Source organism: Rhinoraja longicauda, chromosome 6 (assembly GCF_053455715.1).
Source record: "Rhinoraja longicauda isolate Sanriku21f chromosome 6, sRhiLon1.1, whole genome shotgun sequence".
Classification (NCBI taxonomy): domain Eukaryota; kingdom Metazoa; phylum Chordata; class Chondrichthyes; order Rajiformes; family Arhynchobatidae; genus Rhinoraja; species Rhinoraja longicauda.
In genome coordinates, this window is record NC_135958.1 from 45,840,302 (window position 1) to 45,860,879 (window position 20,578).

Consider the following 20,578-nt stretch of genomic DNA (forward strand, 5'->3'; position numbering starts at 1 on the left):
GGCTGAGGGGCCTGTTTCCATGTTGTATCTCTAAGCTAAACTAATAGTTTAATTCCAAAGCTGCTCACGCAATATAAGTATTTAGTATAAAATTGGATCTGCTCAGTAAATCGGACATCAACGGGAGAGAGAAACATAGCTAATACATGGAGGTATTCCAGCACCATCAGTGCACCGGCCATTGGTCGGTTACCAATCTTGGTCATTGGTACTGGCAGAATATGCCATAGATGAGGCCAATTTTAATTTCAGCCAATGCTCAAACATGGGTGCCTCATGCAAGGGAGAGAAGAGCTTTTCGTTTCCCTCTGGATTTCGTGTTCATTCCTCTAGGCCGCACATTCTTAAAGGGGCACTGTTACTGCAAATGTGTTAATGGCTGTTGTGCTTAACTCAGCATTTATCCGAAGGGGAAAGGTGATGTAACCCAAGCAACACTTCACATTGCCCTGTCCGATCATTCTGCAGACTGATCTAAGTCAGGCAGGCACTTGTAAACGGACAGAGACCTGCACACTGTTATCAGAAACTGCAACTCACATTGTGGCAGACTGGAGTTTTGTCGTTCTAATGTCTGAGGAGGCTTGAAATTAGAAAGTCCGAGTTATCGGATGGATATGGGGAGAAGACAGGAGAATGGGGTGAGGAGGGAGAGATAGATCAGCCTTGATTGAATGGCGGAGTAGACTTGATGGGCCAATGCCCTAATTCTGCTCCTATTTATGATCTTATGATGTCTACCTTAATGTGCTGTGAATAGTGGGAACACTAGGCATTTCAAACACATCCAAGATGCTGAGTCTGAAGAAACGTCCCAACGTGTAACTTCGCCTGTCCATCCCCTCCACAGATGCTGCCTGGTCCGTTGGGTTCTGCCAGCAATGGGTTTTTTTTTTGCTTAAGTTTACAGCATCGGCAGTTTCTTGTGTCCCCATGGTATTTGTACAGTTGTTTCTTTTTTAAACTCTGACTGCTATTTGATCTAAAAGTTTGCAGATGACATTAAAGTGGATGGTATTGTAGATAGCAAATATAGTTAATATAGTCATCAGAAATTACACCAGGATAGTACTCAGTTGGGCAAGTCGGTGAGGAACAGCAGGCAGTGCAGAAAGCTAATGGCATGTTGGCCTTCATAACGAGAGGATTTGTATATAGGAGTAACAAGGTCCTTCTGCAGTTGTATAGGGCCATGGTGGATACCACATCTGGAGTATGTGCAGTTTTGGTCTCCTAATTTGAGGAAGGACATCCTTGCTATTGAGGCAGTGTAGCATTGATTTACGAGCTTAATCCCTGGGATGGCGGAACTATCATATGAGGAAAGATTGGAAAGACTGGGCTTGTATTCACTGGAATTTAGAAGGATGAGAGGGGATCTTATAGAAATGTATAAAATTATAAAAGGACTGGACAAGCTACATGCATGAAAAATGCTCCCAATGTTGAGGGAGTCCAGAACCAGGGGCCACAGTCTAAGAGTAAAGGGAAGGCCATTTAAAACTGAGAGGAAAAAAAACTTTTCACCCAGAGAGTTGTGAATTTGTGGAATTCTCTGCCACAGAAGGCAGTGGAGGCCAATTCATTGGATGAATTTAAAAGAGAGTTAGATAGAGCTCTTAATGATAGCGGAGTCAGGGGGTATGGGGAGAGGGCAGGATTGGTGTACTGATTGTGGATGATCAACCATGATCACAGTGAATGGCGGTGCTGGCTCGAAGGGCTGAAGGGCCTACTCCTGCACCTATTGTCTATTGAGATCTTAGAGAAACATATAAAATTCTTAAAGGATTGGACAGGCTAGATGCAGGAAAAATGTTCCTGACTTTGGGGGAGTCCAGAACCAAGGATCACAGTTTAACAAAAAGGGGTAGGCCATTTAGGTCTGAGATGAGGGAAAACGGTTAATGGATTTCTATGAACGTTCTATGAACGGTTAATGGAGTTTCATGCTGATCAGTGCGTGGCGTTGCATTTTGGGAGTCATATCAGGGACATTTGTAGTGAGTGGTAGGGCTCTGGGGAGTGTTGTGGAGCAGAGGGATCTCGAGGTGGCGGTACACAGTTCCTTGAAAGTGATGTCACAGATGGTCAAGAAGGTTTTCGGTATATTGACCATCAGTCAGAGTATAAAGAATAGAAGTTGGGATGTTAATATACAGTTGTACAAGAAGCTGGTGAAACCGCGTTTGGAGTATTGTGCTCAGTTTTCGTCACCCCGCTTTGGGAAGAATGTTAAGCTGGAAAGAGTGCAGAGAAGATTTACGAGGATGTTGCCAAGTCTTGAGGGCCTGAGCGATAGTGAGAGGCTGGGCAGGCTAGGACTTTATTCCTTGGAGCAGGAGGAGGAGTGATCTAATAGAGATGTATGATCATGAGGGGAATAGATCGGGTAGATGCACAGTCTTTTACCGAGAATAGGGGAATCAAGAACCAGAGGACATAGGCTTAAGGTGAGAGGGTTTAATAGGATCCCGAGGGGAACCTTTTTCACAAAGACGGTAGTGGGTAGATGGAATGACCTGCCAGAGGAGGTTGTTGTAGCAGGTACTATAACAACATTTAAAGGACATTAGGACAGGTACATGGATAGGAACGGTTCAGAGTGATGTGGGCTAAATGCCAGCAGGTGGGACTAGTGTGGATGTGGCAGCTTAGTTGGCATGGGCAAGGTTGGGCCATAGTGGCCTGTTTCCATGATGTATGACTCTATAAAAGAATCATTCACAGTTCATCTCTTAAAAAACAAACATGTCCTTCAGTTCCTTTATTCAATCTGTGGAAACTTTGTTACAATGGAGATTGTTGTTGTTTACTGGGATATTGCAATGAATTGTAGTAATATTGCTGACATTTGGCAGGAGGATGAACTCTGTTTCAAAGCTTCTCGCTAATAAGATTCCTTTTTTATTGGAAGTAATATCTTTTCCAGTTAAACCTCATCTTATAATTTTGGATGAAATATAAAGCTACTGAAGTGTCCTTTTCTCAAAACCAACCAAAATATACTGCCTGTACCAGTAATGTCTGACACTCAAAGCACCTGCAGACAACTGACCTGGACTGTAGATAGACACAAAAAGCTGGAGTAACTCAGCGGGTCAGGCAGCATCTCTGGAGAGAAGGAATGGGTGACGTTTTGGGTCGAGACCTCCTTCAGACTGCGAGTCGGGGGAGGGGGAGTCACAGATGGGGAGCATAAGGGCATAAGTTACCATTTGTGTTTACTGTTGAGTAGGTGACACACTCATGAATGAAGGAAAACAATTAGTGACCTTAAACCACTTTGCTTGGTCACGCCTGTTTTATTAATTTGGTTTGTGCAAAATCCAACCTAATTAACTTTTTTATCCATGTATTTAATCGTGATCATACCTTTTACAAAGTAGAGGTTTACACTAGTTTATTTTATTGCAAGTTCACGAGAGATTTGCACCGAAGCTGCTTGGATGGGAAACTTGCTTTTCAAAGGCTTCTGCATTCCCGTGATCAGCTGATGACCATTGAGTTCAACATTATAGTTCTTCCTCCAGTGGTTTTTTCCCAGCTGTTGCCATTGCCCTTTGACCGCGAGCTTTAGTCATCTGCCAACTCCATTGTCTGTGGGAGTCATCTCTGATTCGAGTCAAAATCTTCTGTCCCCTTGGTAATAGCTGCCCGACAGATTAGAAAGGATTTTGAGACGGATTGTTCCAACACCACTACATTCAAACAGGTTGGTCTCAGTGCTGAAACGATGTTGCTTAGAAAATCTAGCTTTATAACTGCTCCATCTGGATACACTAGGATTCCTGTTGCTAAGCAACTGTGTGGCTAACTGGAGCACAATTCCAATATGTTATTTTGGAGACAGAGCAGAAGCTACAAGGCAGGTCACAAGTCTGAGAAGATTCAGCTAGAAAGGGGTGAGATAAGGCTAGGGGTTGCCAACTTCCTCACTCCCAAATATGGGACAAGGTGACGTCACCGCCCCGCGCCCCACGTGACCTCACCCAGCCAGCGGCCACGTGCTCCCGCTCCACCCATGGTTGCTGTGCAACCCGCCTCCCATGTACCTGTCTAACTGTTTCTTAAATGTTGGGACAGTCCCTGCCTCAACTACCTTCTGTGGCAGCTTGTCCTGACCCGAAAGGTCACCTATCCATGTTCTCCAGAGAAGCTGCCTGACCTGCTGAGTTACCGCAACACGTCGGGTTCCATCCATACTAATCCTGTTACCCAGCACACTGTCCAGCACCTTCTGAACTATGAGGCACCTTCTGAAGAAAGCAATAAAACACACAATCACAAAAACCAACAAAAAACAAAAAAAACACCCATCACATTGAGTCTCCTCCAGTCACCTCCTCACTGTGATGGAAGGCCAGAATGTCTTTCTCTTCCCTACGAGTAAAAAACAAAGCAGGAACTATATGTTGGTGAAGCATTGTTACTGGGCAGATATTTCAAGGTACGATATCCTAGTCAAGCTTGTGTGCAACTGTGATGGAAACCTTCAGGCATTGGACCTGTGGCCCGACTTCTTTGAGCTGCTGGGCCCTGGGTTTGAAAGTTTAGTTTAGAGATACAGCTCGGAAACAGGGCCTTTGGCCCAAACAAATAACAAATCAAGAGCTGCAAGGTTCCTCTCAATGGAAGGACTGATGAAGGAATCATCCGTGACACCTCGTGCCAGAAGGAATTTGTGGTATTTTATTAACTAGAATTATTTTCTGAGATAAATCAGTGGGTTTCCAAAATCATCAACAATACTCACTGACATCATGTTCACTAATGACCCTTTCATGTTTAGTTTAGTTTAGAGATATAGGGCGAAAACAGGCCCTCACCAAGTCCGCACTGATCAGCGATCCCAGCACATTAACACGAGCCAACATGCACTGCAGACAATTTTACATTCATACCAAAGCCAATTAACCCACCAACCTGTAGGTCTTTGGAGTATGGGAGAAAACCCTAAGATCTCTGAGATAACCCACAGGTCATAGGGAGAGCGTACAAACCCCGTACAGACAGCACCCGTAGTCAGGATGGAATCCAGGTCTCTGGCGCATTAAGTCAAGTCAAGTCAAGTCAATTTTATTTGTATAGCACATTTAAAAACAACCCACGTTGACCAAAGTGCTGTACATCTGATTAGGTACTAAGGGAAAAAAAAGAAACATACAGTAAAGTAGCACGCAAACAGTTCACAGCGCCTCCTCAATGAGCCTCAAACGCTAGGGAGTAGAAATAGGTTTTGAGCCTGGACTTAAAGGAGTCGATGGATGGGGCAGTTCTGATGGGGAGAGGGATGCTGTTCCACAGTCCAGGAGCTGCAACCGCAAAAGCGCGGTCACCCCTGAGCTTAAGCCTAGACCGCGGGATAGTGAGTAGCCCCAAGTCGGCCGACCTGAGGGACCTGGAGTTAGAGAGGGGGGATAGAAGATTTTTGATGTAGGGGGGGGAATGTCCATTTAGGGCTTTATACGTGAATAGGAGGAGCTTGAAATTGATTCTGTACCGTACAGGGAGCCAGTGGAGAGAGGCCAGAATCGGGGTGATGTGGTCCCTTTTACGGGTACCCGTCAGGAGTCTCGCTGCGGCGTTTTGGACCAGTTGCAGGCGGGACAGGGAAGATTGGCTGATCCCAGTGTATAGGGAGTTGCAGTAGTCTAGGCGGGAGGAAATGAAAGCGTGAATGATTTTTTCTGTGTCGTCGAATTGGAGGAAAGGTTTGATTTTAGCTATGGTTCGAAGTTGGAAGAAGCTGGCTTTTACCACAGCGTTGACTTGCTTATCAAATTTTAATGCAGAGTCAAATATGCCGAGGTTTTTGACATGCGATTTGACTAGGCAGGATAGACTTCCAAGACTGCCTGTTATCGATTTGATGGAGTCGGGGGGGCCGAATAGGATGACCTCAGACTTGCTCTCATTTAATTGGAGGAAGTTCTGTGCCATCCAACATTTTATGTCCTCAAGGCAGTGTAAGAGGCTGTTTAAATTTGACTGGTTGTTGGGTTTCAGGGGGAGGTAAAGCTGTGTCATCGGTATAGCAGTGGAAAGAAATGCCGTGCCTTTGAATGATTTGGCCAAGGGGGAGCATGTATAGAGAGAAGAGAATGGGGCCTAGGATGGAGCCTTGTGGAACTCCGCAGGAGAGGCTAGCTGGAGCAGAGGAATAACTGCCTATGTTGATGGCGAAACTCCTATCTTTGAGGTACGAAGGCAGTTGCTCTACCGCTGCGCCACCATGCAAGAAAAAGATCACATTGTAGTGAATGTATGTTAGATCTAGAAGAGTGAATGTTTACGTTGACAGATGTGATACGACTCAAACAGTTTGCTTTGTTCTGGATGGTGATTACTTCACTTACTATGGCAGCCATTCAACAAGCAGAGACTTGGTTCTGTGACAATGAGATTTTCAGGCCTTGAAAAAAGTTTGAGGAATCTGGAGTTGAACCACCCCACACAGAATGTCCTGGACCTGACCTTGTAACCATGCCATTTATATTCCTGTTTCACCATACCCTCACATGGAATAGTCTAGTCTAACTCCTGGTGAATGGCAACTCCATGTCATTGCTGAGGAACCAAGCAATACTAAATGACTGGGCAGTTATTGGAATCTCTCTTTGCCTGACACTTACATGGTGCATACATTGCAGGCAGTTGGATATTTCCTAATCTTCCTGTCTATTGGTGTGGGCTGCTTCATTAGTTGACGAATTCCAAGTTGTAGTGAACATTGAGGTCATCAGCAAGCTACACGATGTTCAATCTTGCAGAAAGTAGGAGAGTCATGGGGCGAGGCTACTGACAGAACCTGGTGAAGTCAGTGGTAGTGCTATGCTTGATGCAGCCTTACCATCTAAATAGGCTGGTGTAGGCACAACATCTGGAGAGTCTTCTCTCTGATCATCACTGGCTTTTGCATTTCCTCCTCACTACCACACTTGCACAGTACCTCTGGAATTCAACTTGATGCTGAGATCAAGGCTCTAAACAACATTTGAGGGCGGCACAGTGGCACAATGGTAGAGTTGTTGCCTTACAGCACCAGAGACCAGGTTCCATCATGACTATGGGGGCTGCCTGTATGGAGTTTGTGCGTTCTCCCCGTGACCTGCGTGGGTTTTCTCCGGGATCTCTGGTTTCCTCCCACACTCGAAAGACATACAGGTTTGTAGGGTAATTGGCTTGGTGTAATTGTAAATTGTCCCTAGTGTGTAGAATAGTGATCACTGGTTGGCAGGGACTCAGTGGGCCGAAGGACCTGTTTCTGCGCTGTATCTCTAAATTAAACTAAACATGAAAGGCTCATTAGTGAACATGCTGTTAGTGAGTATTGGTGATGATGATGGAAGTAGACTGATTTATCTCAGACAATAATTTTATTTAATAAAATACTGCAGCGACCATAGAGAATGGTCCAGGTCGTCGAACCCTCGGATTGGCCAGCGAGGTCATGTGTGAACGCGACCATGGGGATTGGTCCAGGGAGCGACATCGCTGATTGGCCAGCGATGTCATGTGCGCTTTTGGCGCCCGAAATAGACAGTTCGGCGAAGTCTTCGAAGAAGACAGTAAGTTTTTGATGGTTGTCCTTTACCTTGTTGTTTAACTCTGTATTCGAATATTGCGGCTGCAATAAACTTCTTCGACAACCAACAAGTTTTCGGACTCGCCATATTGGTGACCCCGACGTGATCTGGACGATCACCGACTAAGCAGGAACCCGACGCCTCGTTGACCATGACCGCGCCGGGCACACCGGAGTTAAGCGCGGCAAGCGTTCACCTTCCGTTGTTTTGGACGCACGCACCGCAAGCTTGGTTTATCCACACCGAAGCTCAATTTCATATAAAGAAGATATCGGACGAATCCACGATGTACTACTACCTCGTCAGCGCTCTATCGCCGGACATGACCAAGCGCGTGATGCGGTTCATCGTGAATCCACCTGCGGAAAGTAAGTACGAGGCCATGAAGAAAGTATTACTGCGAATCTTCGGGTTTAATAAGCATGGTGGTGCGGCAAGACTTCTGCACCTACCGGATCTTGGAGACCAACTGCCTTCCGTCCTCATGTCCGAAATGATGATGCTAGCCGGTGAGCATACGGATTGCCCTATGTTCGAACAGGCATTCCGCGAGAAGCTTCCTGAGGATGTCCGACTGCTGCTCACGGATTGTCCTTTTAAGGACCCCGAAGCATATGCAGCGAAAGCGGACGCGCTCATAGCGGCAAAAAACAAGGCAAGCGGTTCGATCAACAAGGTCTCGACATCAGTGACCACACCACAGCGACGGCAAGATGGTGCCACGTCTCCCGCCAATTCTCCGAAAGCCCGCCAAAAAGATCCGCACAAGCGCGGCTGGTGCTATTATCACCTACGATGGGGTAGCGAATCCCGCAACTGCCGCTTGCCTTGTACCTTCGCGGGAAATGCCTCGGCCGATCGTACATAGGGGCAGTTACGATTGGCCAGAACCGGCGCCTCTATGTCCATGATCGATTCACGGACACAGAATTTTTGGTAGACACGGGAGCCATCGTCAGTATAGTGCCGCCAACCGACCTCGAAACCAGATCGGGTAAGACAGGTCCCACCCTCATCGCGGTTAATGGCAGCCCAATTCGCACTTTCGGTATACGGAAGATGTCCCTTGTGTTAGGCCTCCGCACGTACGAATGGCCATTCATCATAGCCGACGTCAAACAAGCGATCCTGGGCGCAGATTTTCTCTGGGCTTTTTCACTGGTCCCTGATGTCCGCGGTAACGACCTCCGACCCTCCGCCGAAGATGAGCACGTCGCTCCGACAATCGCCTCCTCGCCCAGCCCTACTGTCCAGGCCGTCGTCGCGGCCCCCGACTCGTATGCTGAGATTCTGGCAGAGTTTCCAGAGCTGCTCATTCAAAGTTTTGACACGCCTTCGGCCAAGCACGGCATGGTCCATCACATCCGCACCGAAGGCCCTCCCGTTTTCGCTCGGGCCAGGAGACTACCGCCAGACAAACTGGTGGTGGCACGGGCGGAGTTCAGGAAGATGGAAGAAATGGGAATTGTCCGTCAGTCTGACAGCCCGTGGGCCTCGCCGTTACATATGGTCTCCAAGGCATCTGGGGGGTGGAGACCATGTGGCGATTACCGGCGTCTCAATGCTGTCACCACGGCTGATCGCTACCCCATACCGCACCTACAGGACTTTTCATCTGGGCTGGAAGGAGCGGTGGTGTTTTCCAAAATCGATTTGGTGCGAGGATACCACCAGATCCCGGTGCGACCGGAGGACATACAGAAAACTGCAACGATTACTCCATTCGGGTTGTTTGAATGGTTGCGTATGCCTTTCGGTTTAAAGAACGCGGCACAGGCTTTCCAACGACTGATGGACCGCGTGGGCCGGGGTTTACCCTTTTTGTTTATTTATTTAGACGACATCCTGGTCGCCAGCCCCTCAGTGCAGGAACACCAGGCCCACTTGCGGACCGTGTTCCAGCGGCTCCAAGACCACGGGCTCATTATCCAACCCTCCAAATGTCAATTCGCCCTTCCTGCTCTTGATTTTCTAGGGCACAGAATTACCCCTGCTGGCGCCTCCCCTTTGCCCGAGAAGGTGGGGGCTATCCGGGCATTTCCCAGGCCCACCACAGTAAAAGGGCTACAGGAGTTCGTAGGCATGGTTAATTTCTACCATAGGTTCGTTCCGGCAGCTGCGCGAGTCATGCGCCCGCTTTTCCAATGCCTTGCAGGGAATCCGGTAGAGTTGATATGGTCCCCGACCGCAGAGTCGGCTTTTACAGCAGCTAAGGCAGCCTTGGCAGACGCCACCATGTTGGTCCATCCGAGCCCCTCCGCCCCCACGGCCCTGACGGTTGACGCCTCTGACGTGGCGGTGGGCGGGGTTCTGGAGCAGCAGGTCGGTGGCCGTTGGCAGCCTTTAGCGTTTTTCAGCCGGCAACTAAATTCGGCCGAGCTGAAGTATAGCGCATTTGACCGAGAGCTTCTGGCTCTCTATTTAGCTGTTCGTCATTTCAGGTACTTCCTCGAGGGCCGCCCATTTGTGGCCTTTACGGACCACAAACCATTAACATTTGCTTTTTTGAAATTGTCTGACCCATAGTCGGCCCGCCAGCAGCGGCACCTGACTGCTATCTCCGAATTTACCACCGATGTCCGTCATGTCGCGGGTATGCTTAATGCCGTTGCTGACGCCCTGTCTAGACCCGCTTTTCCCCCTATTTCGGCGGTGGACTGCGAAGTGGATCCCCAGGAGCTTGCGGAGGCACAGCTTCTAGCGGATACCGTTTCGGCATACCGGTCCACCACTTCGGGATTGAAGTTGGCCCAGGTAGCTTGTGGGTCGGAAGGCACAAAAGTCTGGTGCGATGTTTCTCTTCCCCGTCCCAGGCCGGTAGTACCGCCCTCCCTTCAGCGCCGGGTTTTCGATGCCATTCATGGGCTGGCGCACCCGTCCATCCGCTCCACCTCTGCCTTGGTAGCAGCGAGGTTTGTCTGGCATGGCCTACGGAAACAGGTAGCGGGTTGGGCACGTTCCTGCGTTCCCTGTCAGACCGCTAAAGTCCAGCGCCACGTCCAGCCCCCCGTACAGGATTTCGAGGTCCCAGCAGTTCGGTTTTTCCACATCCACGTGGATTTGGTCGGGCCTTTGCCTTCCTCCCGGGGCTACACCCACCTCCTCACGGTGGTGGATCGGTTCACCCGGTGGCCAGAGGCTTTCCCATTGTCTGATATTTCGTCAGCGTCTTGTGCTAGGACTTTGGCCCTTCATTGGGTAGCTCGTTTCGGGGTCCCGGCAGTTATTACCACTGACAGAGGGCCACAGTTCACTTCGTCCCTCTGGGCCGCGCTCGCAGAACTGTACGGTTCCAAGTTACAACCCACTACTGCATATCACCCCCAGGCAAATGGACTCGTAGAAAGGTTCCACCGTCAACTTAAGGCATCCCTCAGTGCAAGGCTTGAAGGCCCGGACTGGGTAGACCAGCTCCCTTGGGTTCTTTTGGGCATCCGGTCTGCTCCTAAGCTAGATCTCGGTGCGTCGTCCGCGGAGCTAGTATATGGCTCGACACTTCGAGTACCCAGAGATTTGTTTCCGGACCTTTCAGACCAGCTGCCTACAGTCCCATCGGTGTTAGCATCTCTCCGGGAACGGGTGGGCTCCCTGGCCCCAGTTCCAACTTCACGTCATGGGTGTCCCATGGTACATGAACCGCCTTCCCTGAAGGACTGTGAGTTTGTTTTTCTGCGAAAAGATGCCCATCGCGCCCCGTTGCAGAGGGTCTATCAAGGGCCGTTCCGGGTTTTGCGTAAGGGAACGGCTACCTTCACCTTAGACATGTGCGGCAAGAGTGAGCTCGTCTCGGTGTCCCGGCTCAAACCTGCACATTTGGATCCGGATCAACCAGTCCTGGTCGGTCAAACCCCTAGGAGAGGCCGAACTCCGTTAGTTCCGCTCAGTCCAGGACCCCCCATTCCGACAGTTCCTCCAGGACCCCCCGTTCCGACAGTTCCTCCAGGACCCCCCGTTCCGGTAGTTCCTCCAGGACCTCCCGTTCCGGCTGTTCCGCCAAGTCCGGAACCCCCGGCTCCTGTGGTTCAGGCTGTCCCTCTCCGTACTCGTTATGGTCGCGAAATCCGGCTCCCTGCTAGGTTCCGCACCTCGGGTTCTGGGGGGGGTCATGTAGCGACCATAGAGAATGGTCCAGGTCGTCGAACCCTCGGATTGGCCAGCGAGGTCACGTGTGAACGCGACCATGGGGATTGGTCCAGGGAGCGACATCGCTGATTGGCCAGCGATGTCATGTGCGCTTTTGGCGCCCGAAATAGACAGTTCGGCGAAGTCTTCGAAGAAGACAGTAAGTTTTTGATGGTTGTCCTTTACCTTGTTGTTTAACTCTGTATTCGAATATTGCGGCTGCAATAAACTTCTTCTACAACCAACAAGTTTTCGGACTCGCCATAATACCACAAATTCCTTCTGGCACGGGATCTCAATTTGATTCCTTAATCAGTCCTTCTAGCGAGAAGCACCTTGCAGCTCTTGATTTGTTATTTGTTTGCATGAAAGTAGTGAACAAAGAAATCAGTGACTGTTTTACCCAACCAGCAGTTTATAAAGTACCAACTCCTGTTTGATGCAGTTTTCTGTTAGAGATGTGGGAAGATTGAGGGCTCTCACAGTGGCACTACTGGGAGTGCTGCTGCCTCAGCTCTGGTGGATTCAATCCTAATCTCTGGTGGGTGCTGTCTGTGGGAGTTTGCTGCCTGGACTGATTGCATGGGTTTCCTTCGGCTGGCCCAGTTTCCACCACATCTCAAAAATCAATTGCTAATTAGCCATTCAAACTGCCTGCTTTTGAGCAGGATTGGAGCGTTTGGGTTATAAGGAGAGATTTATTGGAGCGTTTGGGTTATAAGGAGAGATTAGATGCGCAGGGAATGTTTTACTTGTAGCAAAGAAAGCTGAGGGATGACCTTATAGATGGGCCACAGATAAAGTCACAGTCTCTTTCCCAGGGACGTGAGTCTAAAACTGGAAGGATTAGGTTTAAGCTGAGAGGGAAAAGATTTAAGGGGACTTGGGGGATTCGATTTTCACCCCCAGAATAGGGGGGCATATGGAAGACTAAGTGGTAGAGGCAGGTACCATAACCATATTTAAAAGGCATTGGGGCAAATACATGGATTGGAAAAGTTTAGACAGATGTGGGCCAAATGCAGACAAATGAGAGTAGCTCAGGACAAGTCTGAAGAAGGGTCTCGTCCCGAAACGTCACCCTCTCCAGAGATGCTGCCTGTCCCACTGAGTTACACCAGCATTTTGTGTCCAGCTCAGGACTAGCTTTGGTCAGCATGGGCTGGCAGTGTTGAAGAGCCTGCTTCTGTGCCATATACCTCACTGAGTCTGAGCAGCGGAATCTGTGAGGAGCTGATGAGAGTGCAAGATAATATAAGGGCGTTAGTGAAAACTGGTGCTGATTGTTTGTGTATACTCAGTCCAAATGGTCTGTTTCCCTGCTGCATGGCTATGACTTATTACACTATGCCTCTTTAAAACGTATGACAAGGCAGAGAAGGTTACCATGACACCTCTGCAACTTTGCCTGTATTGGTTTCTGTGATGAATCTCAGAATGGTGTGGTTTAATTAACTGGGGAGTGATGCCACTCTTGGTTATTGTAAAGTATATCAATTGAAGTGTTGGCAGACAGCACCCAGCTGTGGCCAGCAGCTTCTCGTGATTCTGTCAGACATGCTGACCTTTGATTTAAAAGCAAAGACCAAATAACTCATGTACTGACTGCCAAGGCAGCAGTAGTATTAGTTGGTGCTTTATAAAAGAAATCGTTGTTGCAAAATCTTGTGTAGATTTAGGTGTTTTTTCTAGTAGCTGAAATCCTTTGTAACTATCTCAAGATATTATCCAAAATGGATTCATTCCTCAGTTACTTTAAACAAAGATCACTGATGATAGGAAGGTGAGTTCGGTAGTGAGAGAGGTGAAGAGATTATTTACCTTATGCCTGCTTCTGACACTGAGCCTTGCTGCCCTGTATGGAACGCTGCAAGATGCTGTACTAAAAGTACTAATCTGGAAAAATCTTTGCACTCGAGTAATCAGTCAGCAGAAATCATTAATGAAAATATTAGAGTCAGAGAGTCATAGAGTGATACAGTGTGGAAATAGGCACTTCGGCCCAAATTGCCCACACCGGCCAACACGTCCCAGCTACACTAGTCCCACCTGCCTGCGCTTGGTCCATATCCCTCCAAACCTGTCCTATCCATGTACCTGTCTAACTGTTTCTTAAACGTTGGGATATTCCCAGCCTCAACTACCTCCTCCGGCAGTTTGTTCCGTATACCCACCATCCCTTGTGTGAAAATGTTACCCCTCAGATTCCTATTAAATCTTTTCCCCTTTACTTTGAACCTATGTCCTCTGGTGCTCGATTCCCCTAACTTCCCCTAAATTATTAATTTCACATTTACTGGCAAGTAAAAAAAAAAAGCATTTATATACCACATTTCGTAATCTCGTGGTTTCAAAGTGATCATAGTCTATGAAGCAATTCTGAGGTATAATAACCACAGCCATTATTGTAATTTCAGTAAACCTTTGATCTGATTTAGATAAAAAGAATAGTTTCTGTTTGTGTCACAGTATTTGGTGCAAGCAGGTTCCCACATAAATCATTGTGCGGTTAAATATATTTTATAATAGATCCACAAGATTATTATGAGTAGGAAGGAACTTCAGATGCTGGTTTAAACCGAAGATATAGACACTAAAAGCTGGAGTAACTCAGCGGGTCGGGCAGCATCTCTGGAGAGAAGGAATAGATGATGTTTCGGGTCGAGAGCCTTCTTCAGACTATTAGATTATTGTTTAACAAACAATTAGAAGGTAATCCGTGCAGAGAAAACACAATCTGCCACAGGCAATGATGGTCCAATTCTATACTGCCATCATAGAGTCGGTCCTCACCTTCTCCATCATGGTCTGGTTTCGCTCAGCCACCAAGCACGACATCCAGAGGCTGCAACAGTTCGTTCGCACAGCTGAGAAGGTTGTTGGCTGCAACCTTCCCCCCATTGATGAACTTTACACTGCAAGGGCCAGGAAGCGAGTGGGCAAGATCATCTCTGACCCCTCTCACCCTGGCCACAAACTCTTCGAAGCACTTCCCTCTGGAAGGCGACCCACAAAAGATTACAGGGTCTGAAATAATGCCCACGCTTCAAGGATTCTTTACTGACTGTGAAGAACTTTGAACCTGACAGAGTGCGTTTCAGATGCTGTTTTAATGGGAACATTTTCTTTTACTCACCAATAAATATGAAATGGATTTATTATTCATTAACCCCAGAAGTCAAGTTATACAAGTGCAATGGGCTCTTTGACAATGGGCATCTTATGCCATTGCAGAAGTGGTAGTGGTAGGACAGCTGCCTTACAGCGCCAGAGACTCTGGCTCGATCCTGGCCGCGGGTGCTGTCTGTATGGAATTTGTACCTTCTTCCTATGACCTGGTTTTCTCCAGGTGCTCCGGTTTCCTCCCACGCTCCAAAGATGTACAGGTTTGTAGAATTGTAAATTGTTCCTAGTGACAATTGATAGTGTTACTGGTCACTGGTCAGCATGGACTTGATGGGACAAAGGGCCTGTTTCCATGCTGGGACCTCTAAAGTCTCAAGGCCCAAAGTCATAAATGAAGAGAATTCAAAGCAAACTATCGGACAACACGACCATTTGATGAGGCAAATGGAATGTTTTCTGAGATTGCACTTGTGTTCAGCACGCTGTCTGATGCAGTGGTCAAACCTGCAGATATTACTGAGGCAAGTTAAGGGTCTGTCCCACGTTAGGCGATTTTAAGGTGACTGCCGGTGACTAGGCTGTCGTCGACAGTTTGCCGGGGTGTCGTGGGCATGATCGTGAGGAGTCTTCCAAGAATCGTAGTGGATCTCGGCGCGTCGCTGAGAAATCATCCGGAGTGAAATTTCTCGGCGACAGCTGTCTTGTCGCCAGGTATCGTTGCTTATTGCGGGCGCTGTCGCATGCTGTCCCCAGGTTTGCTAGGTTCTCTTAGATGCATTTAGAAGCACATAATATTAAAATAAGAAAAGTCATTTCAAAATACTATAAAATGCTTGTGTTTAACCATTTTATTTACCGTCAGGACATTTGACGGTAGATTGGAGGCGACAGTTTGACGGTCAGGTAAGCGTGGGAATTTTCGCGATGTTTATGGCCATCAGCCATTACATTTAAAGTAGGCTCCCAACCCAGATATGCAACCCAGAAACCAGATATGCATCTCCCGTACATTTTCAAAGAATGACCACACACTTTTCACAAAAATCCACTTAACCACTTTTTTTTTAATACAGCTATTAGTAAACTGGAAGTAAATCCGGTTTATTCCTTGTTACAGTGAAGCTTGGTTTTTAAGTAACCCATACAAGATGTTATAGTTCAAAACTCTCAAGTACTTACCGACTTGTCAGTGCTTTCAGCGAAAATTAGGACACCGGAGAAGCATTGACAGCGTGGGAATTTTGCGATGTTTCCGAAGACGCGGTTATCTCGACCTGACTCGGCATTGTCGTGTTCATTGTCGTCGGGTAAAAGAAAAGTTCAACGATCTGGTACGACTTTGACAGTCACCGGCAGTCGCCTTAAAATCGCCTAAAGTGACAGGCCCTTTAATAGGCGCCCAGATTGATGGCATTGAAATCTTTCCCATCTGGTAATTTTAAAATTCCTTCAGTACTTGAAATGAGTTTTGGCACAATATCAAATAAATTCATAGAAACATAGAAAATAGGTGCAGGAGGAGGCCATTTGGCCCTTTGGGCCAGCACCACCACTCATTGTGATTATGGCTGATCATCCACAATCAGTAACCTGTGCCTGCCTTCTCCCCATATCCCTTGATTCCGCTAGCCTCTGGAGCTCTATCTAACTCTCTTTTAAATTCATCCTTCTTGACGCCAAGCTGAGGGTGAGCTTTTGCTGGATTGTGACGAATGGAAAGATGTTTCTGTTGTCATTGCGTGAATGAGTACGCTGCCTTAATGTTTTTAAATCCAGAATTGATTTAACTAATTGTCAGAAATTGCGAATTAATTTTTCAACTTGCATTTCCTCACCAGTTTGAACACAGCTCGGAGAAAGTGAAACAGCTGCGGACTGATCTTGAGAGGGGGAAGCGGAAGCTGGAAGGAGACCTGAAGATGACCATTGACAGCCTGAACGAAATGGAGAAGCTGAAGGTTGACCTGGAAGAGGTCATCAAGAAGTGAGTTTAGTTTTTCTTTATTTTTTAATAATAACTGCACATGACTTTATGTGTTTGTGGTGCCAATAAGATCGGTTCACAACCTCAGCCACAGTGCAGTGTGAATTCCACAAATATACATTGCTGTGTATATGAGACCAGCACATGGCTCAAACTTGTAAAGCATCTGGCTTTCCGAACCTGACATTCTCATTCCTCCTGGGTAGACACAAAATGCTGGAGTAACTCAGCGGCTCAGATAGCATCTCTGGAGAGAAAGAATGGGTGAAGTTTCAGGTCGAGACCCTTCTGAAGAAGAGTCTCGACCCGAAATGTCACCCATTCTTTCTCTCCAGAGATGCTGCTCCACCATTTCCAGAGATGCTGCTCCACCATTTCCAGAGATGCTGCTCCAGCATGAGTTACTCCAGCATTTTATGTCCATCTTCGGTTTAACCCAGCATCCACAGTTCCTTCAGACACATAACATCAGTGGGAATGGCAGTGGGATATTTGGACTGACGAACAGGCGGAGGTTCTTCAATATTTAACTGGAGAAATCGGTCTCAAATTGGCATGCAATATTAAATGTTTGCTTGGGAATGGGGGAATCAAAAAAGATTGTGTGTCTATAGTGTACATGTATTTGTTTATTATTGATGTTGGTTTGTTATTATTGCCACTGAAATACAATGCAAAACTTAATGGGCGATCCAGTCAAATCTTTGTATGCAAGTGTCCAGTCAAGCCATGCACATGTACAGCAGGTAGTGCTAAGAGAAAAATACCAGAGTATAGAAAATAGTGTTACGTCTTCATAACATTTCAGCTACAATGCAGATAAAAGAAAATGCAAAAGCAGTTAGAAAGTAGGTTGGGACAATAGAAAATAGACAATAGGTGCAGGAGTAGGCCATTTGGTCCTTCGAGCCAGCACCGCCATTCAATGTGATCATGGCTGATCATTCTCAATCAGTACCCCGTTCCTGCCTTCTCCCCATACCCCCTGACTCCGCTATCCTTAAGAGCTCTATCTAGCTCTCTCTTGAATGCATTCAGAGAATTGGCCTCCACTGCCTTCTGAGGCAGAGAATTCCAAGATTCACAACTCTCTGACTGAAAGAGTTTTTCCTCATCTCCGTTCTAAATGGCCTACCCCTTATTCTTAAACCGTGGCCCCTGGTTCTGGACTCCCCCAACATTGGGAACATGTTTCCTGCCTCTAACGTGTCCAACCCCTTAATAATCTTATACATTTCGATAAGATCCCCTCTCATCCTTCTAAATTCCAGTGTATACAAGCCTAGTCGTTCCAGTCTTTCAACATACGACAGTCCCGCCATTCCGGGAATTAACCTAGTAAACCTATGCTGCACACCCTCAATAGCAAGAATATTCTTCCTCAAATTTGGAGACCAAAACTGCACACAGTACTCCAGGTGTGGTCTCACTAGGGCCCTGTACAATTGCACAAGGACCTCTTTGCTCCTGCAGAAGGACCTCTTTGCTGATTGTGATTGGACCCTTATCTTTGTGAAGGGTCTGTTCAGTAGTTTAATTTAGCTTAGTTTAGAGATACAGCGCGGAAACAGGCGCTTTCGGCCCACCGGGGCCTCGCCGACCAGGAGTCCCCACACACTAACACTATCCTATACCCACTGGGGACACTTTTTACATTTACCAAGCCAATTAACCTACAAACCTGTACGTCTTTGGTGTGCGGGAGGAAACCGAAGATCTCAGAGAAAACCCACGCAGGTCACGGGGAGAACGTACAAACTCCGTACAGATAGCACTCATTGTCGGGATGGAACCCGGGTCTCCGGCGCTGCATTCGCTGTAAGGCAGCAACTCTACCGCTGCGCCACCGTGCCGCTCTAAATGTGGGAATGGGATGAGTAGTTTGATTACACAGGGGAAGAAGATGCTCCTGAATCTGGTGGTACGTGCTTTCAGGTTTTGTAACTTCTGCCTGAATGGAAAGGAGAGAAGAGGGAAATCGTCAATGGTCCTTAAATATGTTGGCTGCTTTCCTGAGGCAGGGTGAAGATTATGTAGAGTTGAGAGGAGAGGGGATGGGATGGAAGGCTGGTCTGTGTGATGGACTGGACTACATGGTTTTGGGCAGAACTGTTGTCAAACTCAGATATGATGTGTCCCGATAGGGTACGGTCCATCTGTAATTGGCAAGAGTCATTCGAGACCTGCTGAACCTCCTTAGTCCATTGACGAAATGGAGACATTGATACTCTGGCCCAGAAATCACACCAGTGTGTTTGGTCCAGAGCAAATCGTTGGTGACATTTACACCTCGGGACTTGAAGCCCTCGACCATCTCCATTTCGGCCATTGAAATGTTAACTTATGCAATGACCTGAGAAGGGAATTTTAAGGAGCTTCTGGTATGTACACGCAGGCCTGAGAAGAGAAGCAGAGACATTCTGGTATAACTGGAAGTAAACAAGAGCAGTCCTGCAGAATAACCTGGAGAAAGAGACTGCAGATGCTGGAATCTAGAACAAAAACAAACCGCCTGAAGCAACTCAAAGGGCTAGGCAACATCTGTAGGCAGTTGACATCTCAAGTCAAGACTCTTCACCTGGAATGGAAAAGTAGATGAGGGATAATTAGTATAAAGAGGTGAGGGGGAGGAGTGGGACAAGAGCTGGCAAGTGAGAAGTGGATCCAGTTGGGGAGGGGTTGGTTTGCAGGTGGTGTCAAGCAGTGGAAGGCTGGGTGAAGGGTGGAGATTAAAAAAAAGGAGGCTGGGAGAAGGTCAATGGAGACAACCGATAAGAAAGGAAGAGTGGAACCAAATAGGGGATGGATGTTGGACAGATGGGAACATAGGGAGCCAATGGCAGGATTGATTGGGTGATGAGTGGGCATGGTGGGTGGGCAAGGGGAAAGAAGCTGGATGATAGGGGGGTGGGCGGGGGTGGCAATTGGATGGAAAGGTGTGTGAGAGATCTGGGTAGATCAGAATGAGAGAGAATAAAGAAGAGTCAAAGGTACAAAGGGCAACGGATTATTTGACTTAGGAAAATTCTATGTTGTAGACCTTCTCAGATAGAATATGAGTTGCTGTACCTCTAGTTTGTGATTGACCTCACCCTGGCTGTTGACCAGGCTGAGGACAGGCAGGTTGGTGTGGGAATGATATCAGGAATTAAAATGACGTGTAATTAGGAGCTGGAGATGACTGAGTCAACGTAGGTGCACGTGAAAGCAGGTTTGTAGTCTGCACTTGGCCACACTCATGTTGATGAGGCCACATCAAGAACACCAAATACATTAGACAAAGTTGGAGGAGGTACATGTAAATGTCTGCCTTACCTGCAAGGGCCTTTTAGTGACATTTTCCAAAGTTACTGTTATATATTAAAATAATATTCCAATAAAAGAAAGAATAGTTCATTCATTAATTTGTTTTCAGCACTTTGGAGTATTTTCAATTTGTTAAGTCTAAACAAAAGGCAATGGGTCTGAAATGTTCTTTCCTCTTGGCTGGTGTTACTCCAGAAAGCACTGGTGTGATTTTGAAGCATTTAATTTCCCTTGTGATATAAGGAACTGTTGATGCTGGAATTTTCAATAGAACACAAAGTTGTGGAGTAGCTTTGCAACCCACATGTTTAGACTGTTCTGTTGTATCCTTATTGTTTTGATGTATTACTGCTTTATTCTTAATTGTTAACTGTATGTTTGTGTTGTCATTTATGAGTGGAGCACCAAGGCACATTCCTTGTATATGCATACTTGGCCAATAAACTTATTT

The 20,578-nt window shown here is 47.1% G+C and overlaps 1 protein-coding gene across 2 annotated transcripts in view; it reads left to right on the top strand.

Annotated features, from left to right (window-relative positions):
* The window catches only part of LOC144594443 (putative uncharacterized protein MYH16), a 180,583-nt gene that overhangs the window by 38,730 nt on the left and 121,275 nt on the right, over positions 1 to 20,578 (top strand). For both annotated transcript variants that reach the window (XM_078400924.1, XM_078400925.1), the window contains exon 2: positions 16,676 to 16,821. In XM_078400924.1, the coding sequence (XP_078257050.1) occupies positions 16,757 to 16,821 (65 nt within the window). In that variant the 5' untranslated portion in view covers positions 16,676 to 16,756. The remainder of the gene's footprint in view (positions 1 to 16,675; positions 16,822 to 20,578) is intronic.